This window comes from Bolinopsis microptera, chromosome 5 (genome assembly GCF_026151205.1).
Source record: "Bolinopsis microptera isolate Bmic1 chromosome 5, MBARI_Bmic_1.0, whole genome shotgun sequence".
NCBI classification, from domain to species: domain Eukaryota; kingdom Metazoa; phylum Ctenophora; class Tentaculata; order Lobata; family Bolinopsidae; genus Bolinopsis; species Bolinopsis microptera.
The window spans coordinates 12,291,157-12,308,048 of NC_087076.1; the positions used below are offsets into that span (position 1 = coordinate 12,291,157).

The 16,892-nt window shown below is 38.0% G+C and overlaps 3 protein-coding genes across 8 annotated transcripts in view; 2 read left to right on the top strand and 1 right to left on the bottom strand.

Annotated features, from left to right (window-relative positions):
• Positions 1-7,280, top strand: part of LOC134815963 (betaine--homocysteine S-methyltransferase 1-like) — a 39,906-nt gene extending 32,626 nt beyond the window's left edge. For 2 of the 5 annotated variants that reach the window (XM_063824596.1, XM_063824599.1), the window contains exons 7-9: positions 2,572-2,717; positions 2,964-3,069; positions 6,614-7,280. In XM_063824596.1, coding sequence (XP_063680666.1) covers positions 2,572-2,717; positions 2,964-3,069; positions 6,614-6,723 — 362 coding nt within the window. In that variant the 3' untranslated portion in view covers positions 6,724-7,280. Of the gene's footprint in view, positions 1-2,571; positions 2,718-2,963; positions 3,070-3,929; positions 3,998-6,613 lie in introns of those variants that run through there. The other 3 variants (XM_063824597.1, XM_063824595.1, XM_063824600.1) reach the window with 2 other exon arrangements.
• LOC134815965 (secretagogin-like) overlaps positions 1-16,892 on the top strand; it is an 85,627-nt gene that overhangs the window by 44,825 nt on the left and 23,910 nt on the right. The window lies entirely within an intron of this gene.
• On the bottom strand, positions 7,191-15,969 carry LOC134815962 (facilitated trehalose transporter Tret1-like). Its single transcript, XM_063824594.1, has 10 exons — positions 15,718-15,969; positions 14,944-15,117; positions 14,505-14,614; positions 14,039-14,135; positions 13,528-13,593; positions 10,482-10,612; positions 9,949-10,044; positions 8,904-9,039; positions 8,392-8,518; positions 7,191-8,277 (listed from the first exon to the last, which is right to left on the bottom strand). Exons 1-10 carry the CDS (start codon positions 15,742-15,744, stop codon positions 7,763-7,765), a joined length of 1,479 nt encoding a protein of 492 aa, XP_063680664.1. The 5' UTR covers positions 15,745-15,969; the 3' UTR covers positions 7,191-7,762.

Consider the following 16,892-nt stretch of genomic DNA (forward strand, 5'->3'; position numbering starts at 1 on the left):
TCTTATATCTCTTATCTTTATTAGTTCTTATCATTTATCTTATCTCACTCACAACTGCAATTCTGGCTTATTTCATTCTGAATTTCCCCCTTTCCAATAGTTACTTACCTGAACTAATTAAACTGCAATTTTGTACCATGTCATCCTACCGTTCGCGCCATTTGTAAGCAGTCACCGTTGCTTCAGATTCGTTGATTATTTGTAGTAATTTGAGGTGCGAACAACGGAAACGAGCGTGATAACGAAGATCCCAAGATAATAAATTATCCAACAATAAAATACTCAATTCTACAATATCGCGACAACATATTAAATTGCGTCATAATACCAAATAATTCGCCGAACTTAGCCGAACTCATATCGCGGCAAAACATTAGACTGCCTACTAATACCATGCTTAATTCTACAAACTTAGGTTATAATCCCTATTGACCAGACTTATATCGCCTAAAAACGCCCAAAAAAAGAATTCTCCTTATTAAAATACGACGGAGTACGGTCAACATGCGTTGACCGTACCTTGACCTATCCTTAACTTAACCTTGGTGCCCTGAATCAGCCCTTGCTGATTCCCAGTAACGACATGCCTCATCCTAGGCATCCAAGAGCCTGCCAAATTAACTATCGTTAATTCTCCCTGCACTCTAATCTAATCTAAACGACCTAAGTCAATCCTTGTTGATTTTTAGTAACGACATGTCCCATCCGTGCTCACCAGGATCCAACCATAACTGGTCCTGGCCTTTGATAGTCCGGTATCCGTATCAATGACGACCCTCTATTACGGCCCAATCATGAAGTAAAACAGTATAAGTTGTATTTTGACGGCAAAATATGGCCAATTCTAGCTCTTAAAAGTTGTAGGTTTGGAGGATCAATACGGCTGCTTTAATTCTTAAAACTAAAAGTCTTAAGTTAGAACGGCCAAAATACCTTACTCGGCGTCAGTCAGCTGCATGGAAGCACGGAAAGGAACTCCGACTGCAACTTGACTATGCAGAACACGTTGGAGCTCGCTGTGCAGTATGTTGGAAAGATATGACCGGATAACTGATGCAGTGCACAGAATTTTAGATGACTTGGAGCTAGGCAATCTAAAGCTGGATGCAGGAGAGACTGAGTTAGCTAAAGACATAACCAAGACTCTCGCACCGTTCAAGAATGTAACTGAGTTTTTGTGTGAAAGAGAAAGCATGCTCGCTCAAGCAGAAGTGATAATTTAGTTTATTGACAGTAATTAAGCTCGGGAAAATGGGTCAAACTTAATCCTTGTCATGTCCACCTGTAGGTTCCACCAGGATCTCGAATTTATAACGTTCATTAGTATAATAGTATAGTGACACTCGAAAACCACGAAATTTAGTACGTAAATCGTCCGATAGTTAGTGAGAAGAGGAGCAATTTTGTTTACAATAGCTCAAAGCTATCAAGATAAGCTCGAAATGATTCGAGTTCGAATGAAATCTACTGGAAATCCATTCATCACGGACTTGAATCAAGATAGGATTTCTATCGTGGGAATAGCTACCAGAGCTGAGGTATGGAACTATGATCATTATTTATTATTAGAAACCCTGGCCCCGGTCATATCCGGTGGTTTTACATTTACGAGCCGACTAGCTCCTAGACACCTATTGACAGCCTGACAGGGCGACTCACTCAAATTTTAACTGTGACACGTCCGAATTCCACGGTAAATTGGGGTTTTAATGTAGAAACCAGATTCATTATAAATAACATTTATGTCATGATAATCAATATGCCCATCAGCTGGTTAGGTTAGTGTGTAAAAAATATGCAATAAATTGTAGGTATGCTGACCAGCTCCTCACGGAGCTACTGCTAGCTCTATGAGGCTGGTCAACAAACAATAAACATTAAGTTTAACCAGCAGGACAATAAGAAAATGTAAAACATGCCCCGTTAATAGGTCTCAGCGAACCTTAACATTAGTTGAAATATTCTCCTTTGCATCGCGAGACTATTGTTAACAAAGAGGCTTACAATTGTATATAACAGAATAACTGTGTGTATGAACGTGTGTACACCACTTTATATTTGCCAATTATTTTACGAGCGTGCTAAATCACTCTACAGTCGAACTTCCAGATTGTTCTAAAAGGGCCCCCGACAGTTGAAACCAACTTCAATCGATGTATTTTCGGACACTGATTCCGAATCACTCCCAATTACATAGGGTTAAAATGCTTCCCTGACGAGATATTGGCGAAAAACTGTCTCGATCACGTGATATGACCATATAAGGAAGTAAGTCTAATTTCTCGTTAGGGTTAGGGTTTCAGCATATGCTTTTGTTAAGGATTGGGTTAGGGTTAGGGTTGGGATCAGATTAGAAGGTTAGGGTTTCGAATAGTCGTTCAAGACCAGCTAGAGAACGGGTTAAAAAAGTCACGTGACAGTCGAATGTAGAATGATTAATCATCATCCAATTATTGATCTATCTGTTCTCTTCGAATCAGTTAGCAGGCACCTCCCGGCTCCCTGTGAGTATGAGAGATCTTTTAACACCATCACAAAACTCCTAAATAAAGTACATCCATTTCTTCATAGGTATCAGATATATTGGAGGGTGTTGTGGGTTTGAGCCGTATCACATCAGAGCAGTAAGTGAGGAACTGTCAGCAGAGAGGGGAGGCTACCAGCCCGCTGGTGCCATCAACTGGGGCGAGTGTCTCTTGATGAACACCAAACCTTGGGTTAGTAATATGTAGTTTTGCTGCAGATTTGTGTAAGTGTTATTTCAAAACAGCTCTATTGATAGAACCCAGACCAGGCTTTGTTTTGATAGAACCCAGACCAGGCTTTGTTTTGAGAACTGAACCGCTACAGAACAAAATAATTTAGAGAGCTCCAGTAATAACTGGGGTCATAACTAAAAGATCTGATAACTAATAAGGGACACGGTCATGCTTGCCAGCATTATGATAAAACCTGTCCAACAGGTCAGAGCCCGAGCTAGCAAGGAGTATTGGCAGAACCTGAAACCGGGCACTGGTCGACCTCACTCGAGCTCATTTAGCAAGTGTGACCAGTGGGGAATCACAGCAGGTAAGCTGAAATAATGTCATTAGTAGTACTAGTAGTAGTAACTAGTTACTAAAACTATAGTTACTTCTAGTTACTATTTGTAACTAATTCTTAATACTCCTATATCACAGTTCACACCTATCATAATTCGATTGCAGCCCTTTCCTTAAACGATTCGGATTAATTTTTTCCCTACTCTTGCCGAAGGCAAAAAGATCGTAAGGAATAAGTGATCGGGTTTGGATATATCAATATGAGCTTATGAGGTGGCCCGATGGACCTGCGTTGATGACAAAAGTCTGCTCGTTCGCAATATTTATATAGACCACTCCTCTATAATTATGTGTATTGGAAGCGTCTGTTATGCTGCGCGCAACGCTAGCCATGTGTTAATTAATTACAGTGAAATTCCTCCTTCGCAAAGTTATTTTCCGCAATTTTCTGGATTCATTTATTGTTGATGCGCGCAGCGCTAAGCTACATTGGTCAAATAAATCGTCAATTTTTACCATGCACAAATCCCACTCATTTATAAATAACATAGTATATATAAATATGTTGCACTTTTTTCCAGTCACACTTTTCACTCAAAAGAATTAAAGGTATACAAGTACATCGTAATTCGCAAAAAAAATTTATCGTGCGTGGTTTAAGCGCGGCGAAATTTTTGTTATAACTTATTTTCAGGCCACGAGTTGATAAGTCAACACGAAGAGTTATTATTTGTAACTACTTCTTAATACTCCTATTTCACAGTTCACACCTATCATAATTCGATTGCACTGCAATTTGCAGCCCTTTCCTTAAACGATTCGGATTAATTTTTGCTCATTGTTTTGAATGTTTCGGTATTTTGTAAATCTTTATAACTTATTTTTCAGGCCACGAGTTGATGAGTCAACACGAAGAGTTATTATTTGTAACTACTTCTTAATACTCCTATTTCACAGTTCACACCTATCATAATTCGATTGCAGCCCTTTCCTTAAACGATTCGGATTAATTTTTTCCTTTTCACCCTTTTGAAAAAAGGCAATAGTGAAAGGTTACAAATGGAGGTTTTTGCAGAAAAACGTGGCTTTTGGAGATTGCAGTAGGTGGGTCTGAGTATGTCGTGTTCCTTACTTCCGTTCGTTACCAAGCAACGAAAAAGTTGCGCGCGCGCGAGGATTGCTTGCGGAGATGTGATGTATAGATAGCCTGTGATCTATGAATGCGCGGCGCGACTGTGTTTTAATGTATACGATGCATGTAATGTATAATATTACAATTAGGTAATACGCCCAATTTGTACGTGGCACGCGTAGTGTATTGATGTGTATACGAGTATAGTTTACCTTTGCTGATAATTTCTTGAATTACAGATACAAGTTAAGTTCTACGGCAATTGAACTGAATTTTTTCCCGTATTTGATGCATAATTTATCAATATTATTATCATGAAGATTGAAGTGAGCTGATTGGAGCTTATACTTAAATTTATAGTAAATGTGAAATGGAAATCTAGCGTCCGCCAAAACGAAACAACGGGCGCAATTTTTGTTAAATTTTTGCTCATTGTTTTGAATGTTTCGGTATTTTGTAAATTTTTATAACTTATTTTTCAGGCCACGAGTTGATGAGTCAACACGAAGAGTTACTATTTGTAACTACTTCTTAATACTCCTATTTCACAGTTCACACCTATCATAATTCGATTGCAGCCCTTTCCTTAAAAGATTCGGATTAATTTTTGCTCATTGGTTTGAATGTTTCGGTAATTTGTAAATTTACTTACTTTGTTACTTTGTAGGGTTTCATAGAATCCTCTATCGGGCCATCGAAAAAGTCGACCCCCCGGACAGTGTAGAAACTGTTTTATCACCACTCCAATCAAGCAAGGAGTTTCCATTCCGACGGCTGTATCCTGGAGCTGGAGGCTCGTCCGGAAATGACTTCACAAAGTTCGTTAAAGCCGCTTTGAATTGCATAGGATCCTCGATGGTGTGCATATGTGTTGGGATTACATTCCATAATCGAGGTCCAGTGACTGCAAATGAGTTGTCATGTAGTGCTTGATTACGTTGACTGCTGGATTTAGCTATACTGGGCACAACTGCTTTTTGGCCATGTCTGAGAGTCACCGAGAACTGGATACCAATATCATTAGGGCACTTGCAATGCAGAACTTTCCACATGTTGATGATTAAATACCGTTCTCTTCTTCTTTGCAATGACATCAGATCTAGGGCCTTTAATCTCTGCCAGTAGTTGAGGTGCTGGGTGCCATCTATTTTCAATGTAAACGTACGCAGAATCCCTTCTAGCTGTTGGATGTCCTTGTTCTTAGAGCAATTCCACAGAGGACAGCAATACTCCAGATGGCTTCTAACGAGAGACTTGTACAGAGTCATCATGGTGGCTTTGTCTCTCGTTTTGAACGCACTTAGCACCCAAGAAGCAACTTTTCCTGCGCGTTCAGCTATCCTGTTGACGTGTGGGGTCCAGGACAAATCAGCGGAAACTGTCACTCCTAGATCTTTCACCGTTTGAGTGGGGTACAGCATGTTTCCGTTAGACACTTCATATGTTTGAGCTTGGATGGCGAATGGATGATCAAACAAGGAATTCTTTGGAAAATGCTTGTGAACAAGAAGCTCAAACTTATCCTCATGAAGGGCCATGTTGTTGCACTTAGCCCAATTAACAACAGAGTTGAGATCATCCTGCAGGACATCTTTGTCGGCCAAACTGTAGATATGCTTAAGAATCCTAGTGTCATCAGCAAAGAATCTGATGACAGACCCTTTAACACATAGCTTCATATCATTTATGAACAGAATGAATAACAGTGGCCCAAGAACGGTGCCTTGTGGAACTCCACTGAGGATTGCGGCAGCAAACGATGATACACCATTTAACACAACACATTGCTTCCTTTCAGTCAGGAAGGATCGGATCCAGTTTACCACCTTCTCATTAAACCCCAATCTCTTCATTTTCAGAAGCAGTAACCGATGATCGACCTTATCAAAGGCTTTGGCAAAATCCAAATATATAGCGTCAGTGTCTGCATTTCTAGTAAGACCTTGAACTATATCGTCTACGTGACTTAACAGCTGGGTAAGGCAGCTTCTTCCTGAGCGGAACCCGTGCTGGTTGTTGCAGAGTAACTGATTTTTTCTCAATAAAGTCAACCAATTTGTATAACTTATTTTTCAGGCCACGAGTTGATGAGTCAACACGAAGAGTTACTATTTGTAACTACTTCTTAATACTCCTATTTCACAGTTCACACCTATCATAATTCGATTGCAGCCCTTTCCTTAAACGATTCGGATTAATTTTTGCTCATTATTTTGAATGTTTTGGTAATTTGTAAATCTTTATAACTTATTTTTCAGGCCACGAGTTGATGAGTCAACACGAAGAGTTACTATTTGTAACTACTTCTTAATACTCCTATTTCACAGTTCACACCTATCATAATTCGATTGCAGCCCTTTCCTTAAACGATTCGGATTAATTTTTGCTCATTGTTTTGAATGTTTCGGTATTTTGTAAATTTTTATAACTTATTTTTCAGGCCACGAGTTGATGAGTCAACACGAAGAGGCAACCGGAGATGAGGCACTAAAAAAGGCACTTGAGTTTAAGAAGAGGATGGAGAATGTGGAGATTATTATCAATGCGTAAGGGAGTGTGTTGAGGCACGCGTATCTACTTTTAGTTTTACTTGTAGCTAATTAGCATATAATAATAATAATAGCACACAGCAAGGACATGTTACTGATCTACCTAGTATCGGACGTTATTTGACCGGACATTGCGTGTAGTAGTGAACCTGCGATGGGGTGGCATGTCAGCATATGCCTCAATAGGAATTATTAGGATATTACAAACATTTATTATATCAATTTTATCATATTATAATTCGACAATATCAATAAATTATGGTCGATCCTTCACATTATTTTAGTTTTTAATCTTTTTCGCCGTCATTGGCGATAAAACTTGTGTATTGCATGATACTGCAGTTATTATAGTTATACTTATAGCTGGACTTAAGTATTTGTTTGTGGCAATTTTTGGTACACGATTTTTTTTCTGATTTTGAAATGAAGGGAGCTAAGTTTATGGTGACAATGTATAATGAAGCATGGTTAAAATTATGAATTTCAACAATCACATTTTACAATGTTTTAAATACATAAAATTTACCACCCAACAACTGTATTCACACCAAGGAGAAACGATTATATTTTAAACGGTTTATTTGTACTCAAAAAAGCTGAAAGTCAATGGCTTAGTTTAGAGTTAAGACAGTAAGACATAGTCATAAAAAGTCTGAAAATTGTTACAAAAATTGTTTATCAAAAACGATTTACCAAAAAATCAAAATAAATACTCCACGCGACAACTACAAAATAATCTAAATAAGTCTGTAATCAATCACTAAAACACTGCAAAAATACGAAACTACAAAACAATGATCATCCCAAAATTTCGCGACTATAAGAATTATAAAGATTCCCTTACTATTACTAAAACCCTGACCTGACACACAGCATAATTTTGAATTTTAGATGGTTGAATATTTTTCCCCGCAAATGGTATTGATGGATTGGTTTGTTCGGATCAATTTTTAAAATCTGTCAGACTTGAGTTTCAATAAAGGAATATAACATCTATCATAATTTAAGCGAATGAACGATCACAAAGCAAAATAACAAAACTAAAACATGTAAGGCTGATTATTTTGGGTCCTTGCCCCCCTTATATTACCACTGCTATTCTCATTTGACACCCTGTGAACAACAGTCACATACTGTGGAGCATCCGCGGCGAACAATTCCGTCACCTGGTGGAGAGTCAACCCCTTTGTCTCCGGCAGAAACACGGCAACAAACACAGCCCCTAGGATCATGAACACTGCGTACATTAGGAACACCCACTTAGGGCTCCAGGCATCAACCAGCAGGGGCCAGGTGAAGACTGTTAAAAAGTTGAAGGTCCAGTTAACCGCGGAGACTATAGAGATAGCACGACCCTGGTTCTGCACTGTGAACAGTTCCCCTGACAGGACCCAGGGGATGCTGCCCCAAGCCATGGAGAATGAGAAGACGTAACTTCCGAGTGAGAGGGTCAGGAGAGCCATGTGGAGTCCTTTGTTGAGGAAACCAGCCAGAGAAAATAGTCCGAGGGAGAATGCGATCAGAACCGCGAATACCGTCAGCAGTAGTTTTCGTCCTGATTAATTTGGAAATTAGTTGCGGCAACTGAAATGAGAATACAACAATCGGTACCGGCCCAGACTATTCAACGATTGATTAGACAATGTATTTTAATTCATGCATCACAAACCCGCTTTATCTGTCAGTGCTGCACTCCCGAAAGTGAACAAAAGAAACGCAGCTGACATCCCAGCAGTGCAGGTCCTCGGCTCTGTGAATCCTATTTCTCTGAATATCCTGTTAGAGTCCGCTAACACCTGAAACAATAACGTTCATCAACAAACATAGGCACTATTATGTGGATAATTAGATATTATTATTAGAAAAACACAAATATGGGCATTATGTTGGTTGGGGGCCATCTACTTAGGACGTCCGGCAAATAGGGAGGGGGTGGTTTTGAAAATTTGGACACACCCGGACAGGGGGAGGGGGTGGTCTGAAAATCTGTGATTTTGTCGGACGTCCTAAGTAGATGGCCCCTTGGAGGAATCGCGTAATCTGCCGGAAGTTTTCTTGCACTTTTATGGGTAATTTTGAAATGATACGGAATCAGTTCATCTTCAGATTAAAAAAGGTAATCTGAATAATGTGCAATACTATAAGAAATTTAACTAATACCCAAGAAATGTAACTACTAACAGCGTTGATGGCGGTCCCTTGCTGGAGAGCCATGATAACACACATGATGAACAGAGGTTTAAGGTTCTGAGAACTAAAGAAGGGAACCCTACCATTCTCCTCACTGACCACGTCCATCCTGCAACTTCTTTGTAGCCTGGAATAGTGAGGCTATTGTTAATAAGATGTATGTGAGCTGGATAATCAGGGAGAGGGGCCGAACTCGAGGGCGTGAGACTCTAGGGCTGCCCCTACGAAACAGAACTCGAGGGCGTGGAGACGTGAAAAACGAAGCAGAAATTCGTATATGTCCTACCGGTAGGACATATTCAAAATTTTCATTGCATCAAAGTTGTCTCCAGATATACTGCTTCCAGTACCTTGATGGCGACTTGTGTCAGTCTCACCGACCTCACTGATTGGTCACTGGTCAAAATTTCAGTCGAAACCGCGAAATTTCGGTCAAGGGGACGGCAGAAAAGCTTCTGTCCATAATCTTCGAAAATATCTTTTTATATTCTGATGATTTTCCGTTCATCAAAGCTTTCTTTGTGAATAGAACTTTGAATACCTCAATCGTGTCTTGTGTCATCCTCAGTGAACTTGTAAGATGGTCATTCAACAAAAATTCAGGCAAAGCAGTGAAATTTGGGTCGCGGAAAGCTTAAATTGGAATATGTCCTACCGGTAGTACATATTAAAAATATTCATTGCATTAAAGTTTCCTCCGGATATACTTCTTACAGTACCCTGATGGCGACTTGTGTCACTCTCACCGACCTCACCGATTGGTCAATGGTCAAGATTCAAGAATGCAGCCAAAACCTTCCAAAATCTTCCAAAATCTCTTTTTCTCACAATAAAACCTGGCAAATAGCCAGACTTATATTATTATCAGTTTGAGGCTTGTTAATATTAATGCCTCTTATTTAACAATTATGTCACATAATTATCACTAATTGTGTTGACTGACAGAAGAGATGTCTACAATTAAACGAATTTATCGTGGTCATTACAATAACCGAGTTTGTCATCAATCCCAATCCCAAAGAATGAAACAACTCACACTTCAATCTCGTCATTAACTAAGTCCGGGTCCTCCTCCATCAGAGTATCTAATGCTGCTTCTGCTTCTCTAACTTTAGCTCTAGACATCAGCCACCTGATAAGAAGTGTGGAGTGAAATAGCTGTGCACATACGTACCAGCAAGCACATACGTACCAGCAAGCTTATACTACTACTATCAACTATGTCGGTCATCGGAACTAAGTCCGATCTACGCCAGATAACCCCCTTTATATATCCCTGTCCCGCATCAGGATTCGCAGTTCCTCTTTAGAGTTTGTCCCAACTTCCTTCAGTAACATAGACAAGTAGCTTTGTCTTGCTCGGCCTTGCTGTGGTCTACCATGCATAGGTTCCCACAAGACTTATGTTAACTAGAATGTAAGTCCTCGCTAAAAACATTCAATCGTGCAAATCGGACAGTTTGAATTGTTCAACTTACTGCTGTTCTTTACAGTTTACTCTAAAGGTGTTCATGATCATGAGTTCACAGAAAATACAAAATGTCAAGAACACTGATGGTGGCCTATTACCTTGGAGTCTCAGGAGCGATAGCAATAAAAAAGAGATTGAGAACAGCAATAGAGGAGGTAATGCAAGCAGTCCATCTGAAGGAAAGGTCGAGCACTGCTAGAACGTTGATCACTAGAATACCCAACTGCACCTGTTAAAATAGTGTCATGTTTATTGATGGTATATCACTAGAATACCCAACTGCACCTGTTAAAATAGTGTCATGTTTATTGATGGTATATCACTAGAATACCCAACTGCACCTGTTAAAATAGTGTCATGTTTATTGATGGTATATCACTAGAATACCCAACTGCACCTGTTAAAATAGTGTCATGTTTATTGATGGTATATCACTAGAATACCCAACTGCACCTGTTAAAATATTGTCATGTTTATTGATGGTATATCGCTAGAATACCCAACTGCACCTGTTAAAATAGTGTCATGTTTATTGATGGTATATCACTAGAATACCCAACTGCACCTGTTAAAATAGTGTCATGTTTATTGATGGTATATCACTAGAATACCCAACTGCACCTGTTAAAATAGTGTCATGTTTATTGATGGTATATCACTAGAATACCCAGCTGCACCTGTTAAAATAGTGTCATGTTTATTGATGGTATATCACTAGAATACCCAACTGCACCTGTTAAAATAGTGTCATGTTTATTGATGGTATATCACTAGAATACCCAACTGCACCTGTTGAAATAGTGTCATGTTTATTGATGGTATATCACTAGAATACCCAACTGCACCTGTTAAAATAGTGTCATGTTTATTGATGGTATATCACTAGAATACCCAACTGCACCTGTTAAAATAGTGTCATGTTTATTGATGGTATATCACTAGAATACCCAACTGCACCTGTTAAAATAGTGTCATGTTTATTGATGGTATATCACTAGAATACCCACCTGCACCTGTTAAAATAGTGTCATGTTTATTGATGGTATATCACTAGAATACCCAACTGCACCTGTTAAAATAGTGTCATGTTTATTGATGGTATATCACTAGAATACCCAACTGCACCTGTTAAAATATTGTCATGTTTATTGATGGTATATCGCTAGAATACCCAACTGCACCTGTTAAAATAGTGTCATGTTTATTGATGGTATATCACTAGAATACCCAACTGCACCTGTTAAAATAGTGTCATGTTTATTGATGGTATATCACTAGAATACCCAACTGCACCTGTTAAAATAGTGTCATGTTTATTGATGGTATATCACTAGAATACCCAGCTGCACCTGTTAAAATAGTGTCATGTTTATTGATGGTATATCACTAGAATACCCAACTGCACCTGTTAAAATAGTGTCATGTTTATTGATGGTATATCACTAGAATACCCAACTGCACCTGTTGAAATAGTGTCATGTTTATTGATGGTATATCACTAGAATACCCAACTGCACCTGTTAAAATAGTGTCATGTTTATTGATGGTATATCACTAGAATACCCAACTGCACCTGTTAAAATAGTGTCATGTTTATTGATGGTATATCACTAGAATACCCAACTGCACCTGTTAAAATAGTGTCATGTTTATTGATGGTATATCACTAGAATACCCACCTGCACCTGTTAAAATAGTGTCATGTTTATTGATGGTATATCACTAGAATACCCAACTGCACCTGTTAAAATAGTGTCATGTTTATTGATGGTATATCACTAGAATACCCAACTGCACCTGTTAAAATAGTGTCATGTTTATTGATGGTATATCACTAGAATACCCAACTGCACCTGTTAAAATAGTGTCATGTTTATTGATGGTATATCACTAGAATACCCAACTGCACCTGTTAAAATAGTGTCATGTTTATTGATGGTATATCACTAGAATACCCAACTGCACCTGTTAAAATAGTGTCATGTTTATTGATGGTATATCACTAGAATACCCAACTGCACCTGTTAAATTAGTGTCATGTTTATTGATGGTATATCACTAGAATACCCAACTGCACCTGTTAAAATAGTGTCATGTTTATTGATGGTATATCACTAGAATACCCAACTGCACCTGTTAAAATAGTGTCATGTTTATTGATGGTATATCACTAGAATACCCAACTGCACCTGTTAAATAGTGTCATGTTTATTGATGGTATATCACTAGAATACCCAACTGCACCTGTTAAAATAGTGTCATGTTTATTGATGGTATATCACTAGAATACCCAACTGCACCTGTTAAAATAGTGTCATGTTTATTGATGGTATATCACTAGAATACCCAACTGCACCTGTTAAAATAGTGTCATGTTTATTGATGGTATATCACTAGAATACCCAACTGCACCTGTTAAAATAGTGTCATGTTTATTGATGGTATATCACTAGAATACCCAACTGCACCTGTTAAAATATTGTCATGTTTATTGATGGTATATCACTAGAATACCCAACTGCACCTGTTAAAATAGTGTCATGTTTATTGATGGTATTTTGATTTCGCTCATTAAGGTTTTGATTTCAGTAAATGAATATGCTGACCTTTCACAAACCACAGATGTACAAACATATTTTTTTACAACCAGCCTCGCTCTAGCCAGTCACTTTAGCCCAAACTGTATATCTTCCCAATAAGATTGCGAAACTGAGCAGCACTATAGTGTTGCAACATCTCAAGACTATTTTCATCATGGTGGCTTCAAATTGAATGGATAATCACGAGAACACTCATATCGTCATACCTTTTTTTATCAGCGCCACACCTTTTTCAGCGTGGCACTATATATTATGCCTATCAAGCAACCATATATAATAGCGGCACTATTATGATATATAGCTGGAGGGATGTACTTATAGCTGCACCAGTGCACCACCCACACGACTGACGACTGAATAGATATTTGCTAGACAGTAGCAGCAAATAAAAGCCTGACGGAAGCGTGACCCATTTATGATGAAGGCGGTGTGGGGTGGCGTGGGGCGGCGTGGTGCGTGATTGTTGGTATATAATGATATAATGATATAGTAAATGCGGCATTTGGGAGGACGGGTATGATGTGCAATGTTTTGATTTTCGTACCTGCAGTTGCATAATCGATGCGAACTTTCCTCTATGCTTTGTTGGCGAGATCTCTGAGATGTAGGGCTGAAATTATCTTAGTTTATCGAATTGTTGTTTCAAGAAAATGTCTGTTTTGTTTTTCTAAATAGACTCAGTGATGACAATTTTATGATCAAGATACATAACATTGTCTGTCTTGTCATCATTGAGTCTATTCAGATAAAATCATCTTGAAAGAATCATCAAATGGGATTCAATAGGAATTTATAGTAATTCTTTTTCAGATCATTTGTTTAACTAAGTTATTATAGATGAACTATTGATTTATAAGTTTATAGTTGAACTACAGTTAAATAGGAGGTTTAAGAAAATAACTATTTTGGGCTGACATAGATCATAAATAGATCATAATATCCAGTAACTCTCAATTGTAAAGCTTTATAAGTGTCATTCTTTGATCGAGATTCCATTCATTGATCATATCGAATTATTAATTAATTAATTAATTAATTAGTAATAATTAACATACGGATAAAGCGAGGCAGGTGATGCTGAGTCCCAGTCCAGTAATGCCTCGTCCCACAAATAAGAGCACGTACTCTTTGCTGTACGCTATTAGAGAATACCTGGTGGGTAATGGGGTTACTTAGTTACTTAGTAACTTAGTTACTTAGTAACTTAGTTACTTACCACGTATATCACTTAGGAGAGGTAGGACTACTCAAACTACATATCACTTGAATCACTAATTACAGTGATACCCCGATTTACCGCGGAGTTTGGGAGAAAAGAAATGGCCGCGGTAATTTGGGGTTTGCTGTAAATCGGGATTTAATTGTATGACACTTGTATATGCTATCTTTACAGACCCATTAATAAATCATATTCAAAGTGTTTACAACTGATATCTAAAATTATTATATGCTTAGCAACTAGCTGTTGCTTAGCAACTAGCTGTTGAGCATGATCCTTATCTGAATATCAAATACATTTACCCTAAGAAATAGAATAGAGCGGAAATCATTAACGCATGCTTCTTTCCGATGTGAACTACGAATCTTCCGAATATCAATCCTGACAGAAATGCTACCAAAGCTGCTAGAGACTGAAACGGATCGAGTTAATTTTGTGGTTGACAAACTTACCAGATTGATGGAAATATACGGATATTGTTAAATGAGCCGAGTGAAAGTCCAAAGTCGACTGAGCAAATAACATGATGAAATTGAAACCCTTCCTAACAATAAGTACAATGTACTATGTACAGTGTTTTATGTACAATGTACAATGTATAATATGTACCACAATTCATATCCACCCGCGAAAAGCTGCCCGCTAAATAGAATAATACTAAAAGCTCAAAACTTAGGGACCAGCTTTGAGCGGGTGCGGTATAATTACCAAATAAGGTAAGATAAATCCAGTAAAACTCACAGAAAACATCATCTGCTGAGTAGTGGAGGGTTTCTTGAGGTAAAAGTCGTCCCCCATATCATCCAGCGCTCCAGCCGAGTAGGCCACAGTAATCCCCATTAAACACCCACTGATAGCCACCCCAAACGAGTGTCGGAGAGCGGGTCCTATTGGCTGTGTGGACATTGCCTCCAACTGGAAATACACGTTGGTATTAGTGTGCAATCTAGTCTAGGTAAACTATAGATAAAAATATAATATTAATCATAAGCTAAAATGTACTAATCTTTGTATTCTAAATGGGGAAAAGAAGAAACATTGTCAGTCAGGCTATATGGCAAATAATACCAACATGACGTATTTTCAATACCAACTTGCACATATATAGTTAAACCAATATAAGTAACCAACCTATATATAGGTTGGTTACTTATATTGGTTTAACTTCCACCAACATAGTCTAGGCTGAACTTGATCACAGCAACTATATTTGCTGCGTTAAGATGATTCCTGAATGTTGAGTGAAGTGTCATAGTCGCAGCTAATAGTTGTATCTCCTTTTTATCGTTCACAGAAAATTATACAATTAAATTATAGATTTATTATATTTATTACGTATGAATATTATATCTACTAAGCAACAATTTGATCCAACAATATTTACAGTAGTAGTAGTGGTAGCTTAGTATAATAGTAGTAAACCCGCGATGAGCCTCGATAGGATATTACATAAATTTATATATTCATATATTCAATAATATCAATATGATTTATTAAATAAATATTAACACATACCCGGATACTGGCGGAGTACTCCATCATCTTCCCACAATGCTGCACACGTTAATTTAGTAGTGGTCACTCGTGGTCACAGTTGCTAGTGGTCACTCGTGGTCACAGTTGGAAGTGGTCACTCGTGGTCACAGTTGGAAGTGGTCACTCGTGGTCACGGTTGGAAGTGGTCACTCGTGGTCACGGTTGGAAGTGGTCACTCGTGGTCACAGCTGGTAGTGATCACTCGTTCAACTAACCATTCAGTACTGTTATAAAGCTATATAAAGTAATAAAGTTAGATCTTTATAGTTCATGAAGTGAATTGTATTATCTAGCGATATTAGATATTATTACTCCATAGTGAAAAATGATAGACTGAGGCCGTTTTTTATAAATACGCGATGATATCGTTTCCCGCAAAAGTGCTCAACTAGGAGACTATAACTATGGGCATTAACAAGGAACCTTAATTGAAACTAACGGTAGATTCTCGATTGGAAATGCCACGAGTTCAATCCTCAGGGCTTACTCGAAGATCAAAATCGTGAACCGTTAAGTTAATTGGAATCCACCGTTGCTAACTGCATCGAATATAATTCTGTAATTTAAATTCAGGTTTTCTTAGCCGGTACATACTCAGGGGACACCGGAGGATGGCGCTTATGAATCTTCTAGGTTGAGTCATTGATGTAAATTGCCAAAATTGATAGACATATTTACAGACATTGTTGCTTATTAAATCTTTAAATTCAAATTGAGAGATTAAAAATAAAATAAAATTCTTATTTTGAGAGCAATTATTTCCAAATGTTTTGCTTTTAATGGATGACAAGAATGTTGCAAATTGATAATTTGTCGGGCATATTGTAACTATCAGGTAATGGCGACCATTTCAAATAAATGTTAATGAATTAATGTTATACTTATACATTATATTACATATAATTACATGTAATTACATATAATTACATATAATTACTTATAATTACATATAATTACATATAATTACACACATACATATATACATATATATAATAGTGGCACTGGGCACATGATTAACAGCGGTGGGTGAGGGTAAGTTTATATTTAGTCATGTCATCACATAAGTGACGTGGTTACCCCGTACCAAGCGGCCCCCTTCAATGTCTCCTAGGAAACCAGACAAACTCTCTGGAAGTATTGTGGTGAACTGCTAT

Excerpts from the sequence above, each read along its gene's own strand:
- LOC134815962 (XM_063824594.1), bottom strand. The coding sequence starts at position 15,744 with ATGATGGAGTACTCCGCCAGTATCCGG. Across the intron at positions 13,594-14,038 it reads TCACCTGCCTCGCTTTATCC|CCCTACATCTCAGAGATCTC; the intron begins GTATGTTAATTA and ends AGATAATTTCAG. Across the intron at positions 9,040-9,948 it reads GTTAATGACGAGATTGAAGT|GCTACAAAGAAGTTGCAGGA; the intron begins GTGAGTTGTTTC and ends TCACTATTCCAG.